The 12,740-nt window shown below is 42.1% G+C and overlaps 1 protein-coding gene across 2 annotated transcripts; it reads right to left on the bottom strand.

Moving 5' to 3' along the window:
- Positions 1-832: 832 nt before the first annotated feature.
- Positions 833-12,268, bottom strand: LOC138957202 (uncharacterized). Of its 2 annotated transcripts, XR_011452962.1 has the most exons (4): positions 10,531-12,268; positions 9,660-10,015; positions 7,644-7,790; positions 833-3,269 (listed from the first exon to the last, which is right to left on the bottom strand). XR_011452962.1 is itself a non-coding variant. In XM_070328357.1 (3 exons), the coding sequence occupies exons 2-3, from the start codon at positions 10,009-10,011 to the stop codon at positions 7,744-7,746; spliced, it is 399 nt and encodes a 132-aa protein (XP_070184458.1). In that variant the 5' UTR covers positions 10,012-10,015; positions 10,531-12,268; the 3' UTR covers positions 7,353-7,743. The 2 variants fall into 2 exon arrangements, 1 of the variants encoding a protein (XP_070184458.1); XM_070328357.1 differs by lacking the exon at positions 833-3,269 and having other exon boundaries at positions 7,353-7,790.
- Between the last annotated feature and the right edge of the window lie 472 nt (positions 12,269-12,740).

Raw genomic sequence — 12,740 nt, 5'->3', positions numbered from 1 at the left:
ACGGAAGCATTCGTGGGGACGTGCGGACCCATACTTCTCAAAGAAGGAAAAGCGTGTATACCCTTCCGAGGCACTCGTGGGTCCATGCGGACCCATACTTCTCAAAGAAGGACAATTGTGCAAACCCTTCCGTGGCACTCGTGGGGCCATGCAGACCCATAATATTTTACCAAATACCGTGTGCAGTCTAAATTTGACCATTAATTAATTAATTAATTATCACTGAAATTTAATGAGCTTTTAGGAGATGATAGCTTTTTAGGTGTCTGAGGCATTTCTAAAAGCTCATTAAAAAAATTCCAACTCGTTTAAGAGATATTTGCATCAAACACCCTTCTGTGTCCGCACGGACCCACGAGTGCCACGGAAGGATATGCATATTTTTCTTTCTTTGAGAAGCATGGGTCTGCACGGCCCCACGTAAGGATATGCACATTTTTCCTTCTTTGAGAAGCATGGGTCTGCACGGCCCCACGAATGCGTCCGTGTGTAGTCGATAACGAGTGCCGGCGAAGGTTAATGGCTGAATAACAATGAGTTCCTTTATACGTTGGATTGGGCAAGCCATATATATATATATATATATATATAAATATATCTAGCATCAATAAACCTAAAAATACACTAAGGTCTTTTTCAAAAACAATAGTCTGTTTTAAAAACTTTCAGCAATTTTCAACCTTATAAATCTATACTATAGATACATCAAAAGAAATTTGGTCAGACATGGGATTCAGAAAAAGTGATAATTAAGGGAAAAAAAAGTGGGGGTCTGGGGGCCGCAGAAGGCCCCAGTAGGGTCCAGGGGCAACGCCCCTGGTCGGGGTCTGGGGGCTTCACCCCCAGAAGCTGAAGGTTTTTAGTATTTTAGACACACAAAAATGGCCCTGAAATGCATATTTCAGCTTAATCATAGCCCCCCCCCCCCCCCCCCCCCCTTTCTCTTCCTTCCCATGTTTCTCAAATTAATTTTACGCTAAGACTCAAAATAAGGAGGAGAAAGAGAGAGAGAGAGAGAGAGAGAGAGAGAGAGGGGGGATGGGGGGGGGGGGGGTGGTGGCGTGTGACGGTGTGGTTTCAATGTTCTTACCTTGTCGGTGCCAAACGACTCCAGTGACTGATTACACGACTGGGTTTTCAGGATAGTCAGGTGCTTGTTGCTTTTCAAGTGGCTTTTGAGGGCAGTCTTTCCATTGGAACCGTAGTTGATAACATTAACATCGTTGCACAAAGTGCACTAAGCTTTTCCCGGCAAGTTGATTTTAGCAAAAGCATCGCCAACTTTCAGTTTCACGTCTTGTGTCTTCTGGCCTTTCTCGTATTTCCAGCTCAATGATACAACTTCATCGAGCCAGTCGAATCTCCAGAGATTTTTCTTGTACTTCTGCTGGTCAATTTCCCGGGATAGAACGGTTTCGTCTCGCTTTAGCTTCCTCATCATTTTGGCAAGTGGCTCGAAGCGATGTAAAAATGGCGCCGAATCATTCTCATACGGTATGCTTTAGCTTATACTGAATCCCCGATAGCTACGTTGAAACGGTGACTGTAGGAGACAAAGACACAGAGCGCGTTCCCATACGGATCGACCAGCAACAGTCTGACCGTTTTAGGAACCAACCGTTCAAGAATAGTATGGAATGGAGCGTCGCGATCAGCGGACCGGCCGAAAAACTTGGGTCTTTACCTACATATATCCCAACATTTTCTCAGCGGATTTGCACGAATCTCAAGAATGATCCCTGGAGCCTAAAAATTTACGGAATTCCGTAATTTTACGGAAGAATCCCATGTCTGTTTGGTGCAATTAAACAGGTAACCTAATGGCAAATCATTGTGTAAAACTTTCTTTACAACTTTCTTTCACAAAGTGTACATATTTTTTTTTTTTTTTTTAGCAATATTGTTTTCGTGGTGCAGTACCTGTGTTTAAAAATAATAAAATACACAGCGGACATAATTTCGCTTTATTTGAATGACTTTCCACTTTACAAAGATTGGTTTAGAATTAGAGCGCAGATTTAAACCAATTTGAAAAAAACAGTTGCTTATACCTTCTACCATGCTTGGTACTTTGAACAAACTTTATGATTGTTTTTGAGGCTTTCATTGTTGCAGCCCAATGCTGCTCAGTGCAAATTAACTTTTTTGAAGGCGAAGTGTCTGCACCCAGACACATCCTTACTCTGAGGTCTCAAAGCAAACCCGCAAATTGAGGCACACCTCCCAACGCCATGCAAGATATTGCAGATTTATTGCACGATTACGTGGCTGGAGCGGATAGGGCAAGTAGCCTAATAAGTTTACAATTTAAAACGAATGCTTCTTTCATTGACAAAAGCAGTAATCATGTGTCAAAACACTGGATCGGCTTTGGAATGCGCTTGTAAATAAAAGTAGACAATGAATTTTTCTTGTGATTCCACTGACCAATCTGCTTGTAGTCTGGACAATCAAGCGTACAAAATATGGCAAAATCGTATGGGTTCACAGGTCTGCTATACACTTCAGGTTTGGGGTGTCCACAAGCTAACTTTTTTTTTACTCGAGCATGTTGGCAACGAACTGGAGAACAACATCTGACCATGTTGATTGGTGGGTGGCCCACTCCGAGGGTCAATGCGCTCCGTTAGTTGCACGAGCTGTTCCTCAGAGAGGGGGCAAGCCGTGGCAGGCACATCCTAACGACTGTCTGGCAAAGGATGGTCCTCGATTATCGATTGAAGGCTTCTCCCTTTCCAGAAGTCCTGTACTGCTGTGGATGTGCTGGCTCGTCTCTCCAGCATCCCCCTGAAGAAGAGCTGCAGGGGAGTTCTGTTGCGCTCTGTCCTCAGGGGTTGGTGGTTCTTCTGTTCCACAATCCACTGTAGGGACCGGTTCGGCAGAAAAACATAGTGGAGGGCCCACAAGTGAATGGGATTGTCCATGTTCAGTATCCCCAGACCACCTTCTGCCTGTGGTGTTCTCATTGCAGTAAACAGGTCATGGTAAGGGTTCACCACATCTTTCCAGACGTCGAGCCAGAGACGCTCGATCCTTTGGTTATGGTCACTGCGGCCTTGCATCGCACTGCCTCTCCCTTCTCCCCTGTGTTCATTCATGAGGGCGACGACATCCAGATTCTCGCCACCATGGTCCATGCGGAGTCCAAAGCGTTGGGTTCCACCCAAAAACAGATCCCGAACGGTCTCTGACCTGTTGTTTCGGTGGCATGGAGGAAGGTAGTGGCCCGGCTAAAGCCATCGATTGCCCCATGAATCACCATTTTCCACCTGCAATATAACAAACAGAGATCCGTTTCCATATGTGATTTCACCACACAAATTCTGATTAAAGAGTTATTGGGAAATAAGTACAGGTAACATGCTCAGTAAATATTAAAAAGTAATGGTCAAAGTGCTTTTTCATGACCGAGAATCAAGACCATTATTTTTAATATATATCATTGAGAAAAGGTGTGTAACCCATTTAATCCACCTTTCTTCAATTTTGCAAAGAAATAAATCAAGAAAAGCAATTGCTTTATATGACTTTTCTTCGTCATGTCCATAAGCCTTAAGGGTCTTGTAGGTCTTAAAAGGAGGATTCCACTAACTGCTGGGACTCTAAAATTTGATAAAAATAAGCAAAATTTTGGTAATGTCAGCTGGTTAATAACACATACAATTCAGTGAAATTTAATAAAAATAACTGAGAAAACCGCAATGTAAAGCTTTTACAAACTTGACCCCACTGTGACCCCAAAATGTGACAGGGATCAACCAAACTAGGGTCACGTAGGTAGATGATCAAATCCTTCAAGTGTTCAAAGTTTCAAAGCTCAAGCTTCAAAAACACCTGAGATAACATCAATGTTAAGATATTTTGATTCGAACATGACCCCCTGTGACCCCAAAACTTGACGAAGGTCAATCTTCTTCTTCTTCAGCGTTCGACGATGGCTGTGTCTAGATTCTTTGGCCCGTGATGTTGACGAAGTGGGCTGTGACGAAGGTCAATCAACCTTATGTCGTCTTCTTCTTCTTATGCACTCGTGGTTTGCACGAGTGGAATTTTACGTGTATGACCGTTTTTACCCCACCATTTAGGCAGCCATACGCCGCTTTCGGAGGAAGCATGCTGGGTATTTTCTTGTTTCTATAACCCACCGAACTCTGACATGGATTACAGGATCTTTTTCGTGCGCACTTGGTCTTGTGCTTGTGTGTACACACGGGGGTGTTCGGACACCGAGGAGAGTCTGCACACAAAGTTGACTCCGAGAAATAAATCTCCCGCCGAACGTGGGGACGAACTCACGCTGACAGCAGGCAACTGGATACAAATCTAGCGCGCTACCGACTGAGCTACATCCCCGCCCACAATCTTATGTCAAGTTGGTAGATTATCAAAACCTAGAAGTGTGCGTACTATTAAAGCTCTAGCTAAAAACACATCTGAGATAACATCAACGTTAAGTTTTTATTAAACGAACATGACCCCGCTGTGACCCCAAAATTTGATGAGGGTCAACGAAACTGGGGTCACTTCGTGAAATCATCAAACCCTAAAAGTGTGCAAAGTTTCAGAGGTCTAGCTGTATAAACTTCTGAGATAACAGCTCAACGTTACATTTTTTGTCCTTGGACAGACAGACAGCCTGCCCACAGCACACATAATTATTTTGATCAAGTATTATTCACTCAGCCAGTCTACCTGCACAAGCATGTGATTAATCCATGGTTGAAGAGTTCTGTGAAAATTGCGCAATTCTGCAAACTCTTTATAGCAGTTAATTTAATTTCGAATAAAATAAAGTACATAGTTGTTCTGCTAAGACGATAAGGCAAATATTTTTGCGTTCTTTTCATGTTTAAGTATCTCGGGAAAAAAAGTTCTATTTATGAAGTGAAATATAATTGACCTACAGATTACTGTCTTTTTGAGTCACTTGAGAAAAAGTGACTCTATGTAATCGGTCAGTGTTAGTCTGTCCGGCCGGCCGTCCGGCCGTCCGTCCGTAGACACCACCTTAACGTTGGACTTTTCTCGGAAACTATCAAAGCGATCGGGCTCATATTTTGTTTAGTCGTGACCTCCAATGACCTCTACACTTTAACGATGGTTTCGTTGACCGTTGACCTTTTTCAAGGTCACAGGTCAGCGTCAAAGGAAAAATTAGACATTTTATATCTTTGACAAAGTTCATCGGATGTGATTGAAACTTTGTAGGATTATTCTTTACATCAAAGTATTTACATCTGTAGCCTTTTACGAACGTTATCAGAAAAACAAGGGAGATAACTAGCCTTTTCTGTTCGGCAACACACAACTAACGTTGGGCTTTTCTCGGAAACTATAAAAGTGACCGGGCTCAAATTTTATGTGAACGTGACTCATTGTGTTGTGAATAGCAATTTCTTCCTGTCCATCTGATGCCTCATATAATATTCAGAACTGCGAAAGTGACTCGATCGAGCGTTTGCTCTTCTTGTTATTTGTACAAATGCAAAATGGGAACAACTCTATTTTCTACACAAAATATGAGAGTTACTTGCCTTGAGACCTTGTGTCTGGTACAACGTAGATTTTGATTTAGAAAACAACCAAACTTATGGATCTTATATTGGATTCTGTGTGTTGAAACCTGAAATGAATAGTGTAAATGCAGTATGTATGAGCTCTTTCCTCTTTCGAATATTTGAGCATTCAGAACTTTTCAGTCACCAAGCAGTGACCACACAGTGTGGTTTCTCAACCTATGAGCTATCGAGGATTCAGACTGGTTGCTGGGTGGTTATTTGTTAGGACTAGGTAGCTTGGTATTCACCGAAAAGTATTCCCCCCTCTGCTTATTTCTCTGTTAACTTGAAGGGGTGTTTATTGTTTAAAAAAACACCAAGCAACCAAATTTAAATAACCACCCAGTAGAAATGGTAAGGTATAACCAGAATATGTTTTGTATTCCGTGGGGAAATCATCAATGGACCAGTCTTTCATTACATATCCAGAAAATGACAAAATAAAAAGAAAAGAAAAGCAAATACTTGCACACGACTCACCTTCGTTACCCACCTACCCCTTAGAAGACGCCCTTCCTTTTACGATCCCAAACAAGACATTTTCAAGACCCTGTTTCATAGCTGCCAACCCCTGTGAAGCCCAAAGAGTAGCATTTTGGAACTTTCACCCAATGTCAGAGTTGCAATTGGTGTTTATAAGCGTAGCACTCGCATAATCTTAAATTTGAATCGCAAGCCCGCATTTAAAATGCCATCAAAAACGTTTGTAAGATTCTGAGAGCTCTACGACATTACAACCGTCTAAACATAGTTCAATGTCACACGCTTTCCTTCTTTGCCACTACTAAAGCAAACGTATGCAAGATTGTATGTTACACGCTTTAGGAGCATGGCAAGAACGGATTCAAACTCAAAATCGTCACTCCAAAAAAACATAAAATGCACACACGACTTTTATTTCTCCTGCTGTTATCGTTTCTTCTCTTTACAGATTCTTCAACGCTCAGAATACTGAAAACGGCACCCTAGACGACAGTACTGTTTCCATACGCGAATTTAACTTCCCTTGGAAAGTGGTTCGCTCAGGAGGCCTGTTTGTCTGACACTATAAGGACAGAGTTCTGAACATAGATGACAAAGATTCCGGAATGAACAAACATTTTGCGGATGCAGACACAGAAAGACGTCATGAAGAATGCGATGCTTCAAAAGATACAGACTGTGACGATGACTGTGACGTCATTCCCATATAACGAGACGTCATTCACAGTTGTTCGGTCACTTCCGTCAAAAAGTAGATTTAGACAATCAACGTAATCTCGTGTGGAAGAAAACGTCTGTCACACAACCAAGTCGGAATAGCAGGTATTATTACCTATACACGCAAAGTCTGTCGAATTCTTCGGCAAAAATCGTTGAAAATGATTTGCCCGCATCGGCGTGGAACTTGCACCATAATCTTCACCACCCTTACGTTTCCCCGTTTTTATCCTGTCTCCCTCCAGTTTCCACTTCTAACACCGTCACTGTGCACAGCTTACAACTTAACAAGTGCATTGCATATTCTAATCAAATTCACAATTGGCGCATAGAGTCACCGGAAATGCGAATGCTTGCAATAAAATTCACGATTTGCTAAGCAAGTCACGTGGACAATATCGAGTCATAACGGAGTGGTTCCCAGCCATCGGTACTCGACTAGTTATGCAATGTTCATTGTTGATTGTCAAGCAATAAGTGAACATTTTGCACGCTTGTCATTTTTTTTTTTTTTTTAGCGTAGCAGCTCAGGGCTTAGAGTAGCAGCGTAGCAATTCCTGCAAAATCGGAGCATGCTGCACCAAAATCGTAGCAATTGGCAGGTATGCTGTTCTCTAAGATATTCTGCTCATAACCTCTGTAAGTTTACCCCCATTATAAGACCTTATTATCTCAGGGTTATGTAGGTCTTAAAAGAAAGATTCCAGCGTCATAAAATAATGTTTAAGAGAATTCCTTATGCCACCTGTATCAATCCACTCAAATTCCATGTTCAAACTGGCACAACCCCCAACATCCTCCCCACCACCGGACACACTCAACATTCACCAAATTTTGAAAAAGGATTTTTTTGTGCCCAGTGTATGTATTTGTAGCTGTACTCACGATATCAACTTGTGGTATCCGTCTAGATGCCAGAGAGCGTTTGGTCCTGATACTTGGTACAGACGACGTCTCGTGGGCCTCAACGCCAAAGCTCTGACAGCTACTCCACCAGGATCAACCCGCTGGATGGCTCCCCGTACTCTGTGCCTTTGTGGAGCGTGTAAGAATACAACTTATTACACTAACGTGACATACCACTCATGTCATAACAATACCATTCACTCTACATTGCATGTGTAAAGAGGTCTTGTCTGACAAGGACCTGATTTTTCACTGCCTCCAATACCGAAACAAGCGTCCTTCTTTGAACACTCGGAAGAATTTTAAGAACGTAAACACCACACCAGTGACATTTCCTTGCTTTGACATAAAAGATTACACGAGGCATTCGGAGATATCCAGGTTCAATTTTTAAGCTTCTTCAATCTGGGCGCTTCGACAAAGGGACATTTACAGCAATGAACATGCAACAGTATGTACAGGGTCCCCACTGGTTTTTAGAAACAAAATTCCATGACTTTTCCATGAGCCTCAATAACATTTTCCATGACTAGATCCACAGGTCGCCATTTCCGAACACGCAAACTTTTTACATCTTGTCACTGCCAGTTTTGACACTGGCTTGCTTTGCACTGAATTTGAGTCAGTTTCTACGCAGTGTCTCTTTGACAAGCAAGTCAAGCATTTGCTACGCAGTCAGATTATCGGTAATGTTTGCTGGTCCTGTCATTTCACTAAACTGGACCAGCCACTGTTTGTATCCATCTGCACTTTCGTAAATTCCGTTTCATAACCGTCACTAACACTGTGACTTGACGAACTGTCATTTTTTTCACCGCGATACACAGTTCATTGCGAAGATCTTCCTTGGTAATTCGTTCCAATTCCGCATACTTTTTGTTGTCAAGAAACAACTCGAAAGAAAGCTGGCGTGCTAAAGGTTAATTTTTTTTCTTTCTTATTTATGTTAAATTCCATGACTTGAATTGAAATTCCATTACTTGAATTGAAATTCCATGACTTTCCAGGCCTGGAAAATTAAAAATCAAATTCCATGACTTTCCATGACCTGTACGAACCCTGTATGTAGGATAAACAGAATACTACATGGCTTCCTGTTTGATACCAGTTTTACACTAGTGTTTTGAAATATTGTTCGCAGTTTAATATTTAAAAGCACAACTTGTGTAAAACTGGTATTTCATAGGAAACCATATAGTATTCTCTATGTGGACAACAATGTCACAGGCTTACCCACTAAAGTTCTTTAGGAGCTTCTGACATATTTGCCTTAAAAACAACATGCAAAATAACTTGTGGAATCCAAAAGCACCATGCCGCATTAGTGGCCCAATTAGAGCTGCAGACTATTACGCTTTCGATGTAGCATGCTACTTGTAAAACAGAAAATGCTACTTCGTTATACAGACACTCTACAATGTTCATTTGTTCCTGCTGCTGTTTTCTTGTCTGAACACAGTTATTGCAACATTTGTGTCTTGACATATAAACATGTAGGTGCAGTGGATTATAAGATGATGCAATACTTAAAGATAAACACCATTTGCTACACTATAAATTCAAGATTGCTACACATGAAGCTTCATAGGGGCTGACAGCTCTGCATCATACACCTGCACATAAATCTTACTGACTGAGTTGATGAGTATTTACACATTGCACACCTCCCACATTGAAGTAAACAATTGAATATCTTCAGTTAATCGAAGTACACTTAAAGATGAAGTTCTCTCCATAGGAATACTGTGCATCACCCTTGCATGTAAGTGAACTCAAAGTACTATGTGAACAGAACAGAACCAATTCTGGTCTTTTTGCAACCGCATGAACGCAGGAAAGAGATCATTGTCAGATTGAATTACAATTAACATTGACACGCTTCCATTTGAAACTTTTCAGTTGTCATTGTGGATTGACGCCCCGGGCCCCAGATCCTGCGTTTAACTTTATCCTCGACGAACAAAACAACAGGCACCAATTGGGTGGCCGCCTCACCTGTGATTGTGTTGACCAGGTTGGCAACCGAGCCAGACAGGGTAGAATTGCTGGTACCGGTTGTCATCGATCCCGATGTTGAGGCGATGGCCTCACGATCACCCGAAACAGCTTCTTGCAGACGTTGGTTGTCTTTCTGGAGCGAGACAATGGCCACTTGCCGCTCCCCCAGCCTGCGTAGTTCTGCCAATACCGCGGCCAAAGCAGTGGCGCTTTCTTCCCCTCCTGCTGTGGCTGACTCAAACCCACCGGGTTGTCGCTGCGAGGCTGTCTGGTTGCTGGCCCTCGGCCGACCTGCAGCGGCTCGGGTCACTTCGGCTACCCGCCTTGACGCTGCCCTCCTGGGAGGCATATTCCTGTGCATAAAAAACAGGATATGTGAACACAGCCTTATTTGTCAGATTACTGAGAATTACACATAAGCCTTGAACTTGTCTGCTGCTCCTTGCAGGAGTTAACAACTCCTTCACTGTTCAGCCTGTAAAAGGTGTTTAATATCCCATACTTCTGAAGTTGTCACCAGATTTTGGGAGTCTGAAATACAAACCAAAGAAATTGATTAAAATCTGGCCCAAAGTACTTCAAACCAATTGTGTTTTCTGTGTCAAACTCAAATCCTGGCACCCAGTACCCCCACCAAACGAGTTTGGAATCTCTGAGGCTCAATACATTTATGACAAACAGAACACCAACAGGAAATTACATCATGGTTCTCTGAACTGTCACACACCAACATAATACCTGGCTAACAAATCCACATACTAACTAATGTTGGAATCTCTGAGGCCCTATAGCTTAATTTGACAAAAAGAACAACAGCGAACCATGTTTTCTGATTCTCTGAAAAATCAGCCCCACCATGAAATATTACCTAGCCCACTGTCAGTCAGTCCGCAGATCATCAAGTGGATTATCGACTTCCTGGTGGGTCGATCTCAGTACGTGGCAGTAGACGGGGTCATCTCAGACAGCCTCGAGATCAGTACAGGGAGTCCACAAGGCTGCTGTTTGTCTCCGACAATCTTCACCCTGTACACCAACGACTGTAGAGCCACCAATGGCAAACTTTCGAAGTTTGCTGATGACTCAGCTCTGGTAGGCCTGATACAGAATGATGATGACACAGTGTACAAACAGGAGGTGGACAAACTAGTAGAGTGGTGTGACCAGAACAGCCTAGACCTCAATGTGGGCAAAACAAAAGAGATGATCACAGACTTTAGGAGAGGGGAAAAGGAAACAGAGCCACTAGTGATAGGGGGGAAAGAGGAAGAACAAGTACAAGAGTACAAATACTTGGGCTGCATCATCAGTTCAGATCTCTCGTGGTCAAAACACATAGCCAAGGTAGTTAGCAAGTGCAATTCAAGATTGTACTTTCTGAGGAAACTCAAGCAGTTCAAGGTCTGCCCTGAAATACTGGCAATGTTCTACAGAGCCAGCATTGAAAGTGTTTTGACCTTCAACCTCATGGTATGGTACTATGGGGCTACTGTAGAGGACAAGAGCCATCTGGCAAGAGTGATCAGACAGGCAGAAAAGGTGGTTGGGGTTCAGTTCCCAAGCTTGGATGAACTGGTGCATAAGAGAACAGCCACAAAAGCACGAAAGGTCGTTGAAGATGAATCGCACCCCCTGCATGATCAGTTTGCACTCATGCCATCTAGGCGTAGATACAGAGCTGCAAAGTGTAGAACCTCTCGCATGCGGAAGTCGTTTATTCCATCCGCCATCTCAGTTCTCAATGATACCACTTAGTGCATGCATGTGAAACTGAAAAATGTACAATGGAGTTTTCCTCAGAGCTAGCTAGGAATGCATTGTACACTAATGTTGTCATGTTATTGTTGTGTTTTTTATCTTAATCTTAATGTTTTAAAATTATCTCCACAACTTATAAAGTATACTTTTACACTAGAATTATGTTTAAACAAATCAAGTATGTATGTTTAATATTATTCTTATGAAGTTTTTTTACAACTATTTAGAATAGAACAGTCTGTTTTGAATGTCAATCACTGGGAGCAGTCAGAAGAGTAAGAATTCTGTTTTGTTCTCACTATCATTTGCTTATGAAGATCATGATGTTGTTCCTTTGCTTAGTCAGTCCTAGAAATAATGTCCTAGACCTGTCTTACCTTGCTGTTATCAGTATTTTTGCCCTCTTTCATTACGATGCTATGGTATTTCTGTGGGTCTCCACATGTGTTTGTTTATAAGGCGGAAGTGACCTCCCCTTGTACACAATAGGCCCTCAGATGAAGCCTACGGACAGACTAGAATAGAACATGCACATAACACAGAAGGTCTGCACAGCACACTCACACACAGCAATACAGCACACCGTCTTGTACCTCCTTCTGCCCTGCCGAAGTCGGGGTATCCTTTTTAATCCACCGAACATTAATATCCACAGCCATGTGTGTCTCCTGCCTCCGAACACACACGCCACAGAGCTCGACTCGATGTGCGCAGTTTCGTATAAAAATTATTTTCCAAATTTCCCCACTGTGTTTTATAAAATAATCATATTATGAAAGCACATACATTCTTATCTTAGTTATTATGTATTCATTGTTAGCAAACATCGGCATTATTCATGTTTTACTTTAAACGCAATCATTGTTATTTATAGATCACAGGCACTTGATGTAAGTAGGTCACACACGTGTAAATGTTGTGCCCAGTCCTTGTTTTTGTTTCTGTTATTATTTTAGTTAGCAGGTCTAGTTGAGCACGTATTAAGTATCATGTACCCACTACTAGTCATTGTGCATTTTAGTTAATGGACTGATGATGTCATTTGTATGGAGTCGACGCACGTGCGAGGATATGTATGTGTGGGAGGGGGGGGGGGGGCGCGGGAGATGGAAGCTTGCTGTATGTTATGTAATGTATATATTGTGTGTGATACGTGGAAATGTGATACTATTTATTTGCATGTATGATACAGGTACAAATGTGATAATTGTAGGCTTATACTAGTGATTACTGTGTGTGATACATGAAATGTGATATGAATGCTGTTTTTATATGTTATACTCTTACTTTCTCCCAAGCGCAAGACAAATTCTTCTATGA

This window comes from Littorina saxatilis, unplaced genomic scaffold, assembly GCF_037325665.1.
Source record: "Littorina saxatilis isolate snail1 unplaced genomic scaffold, US_GU_Lsax_2.0 scaffold_391, whole genome shotgun sequence".
NCBI lineage: Eukaryota > Metazoa > Mollusca > Gastropoda > Littorinimorpha > Littorinidae > Littorina > Littorina saxatilis.
The sequence above is the reverse complement of the archived record's forward strand: the minus strand, read 5'-3'. Positions and strand labels throughout refer to the sequence as shown.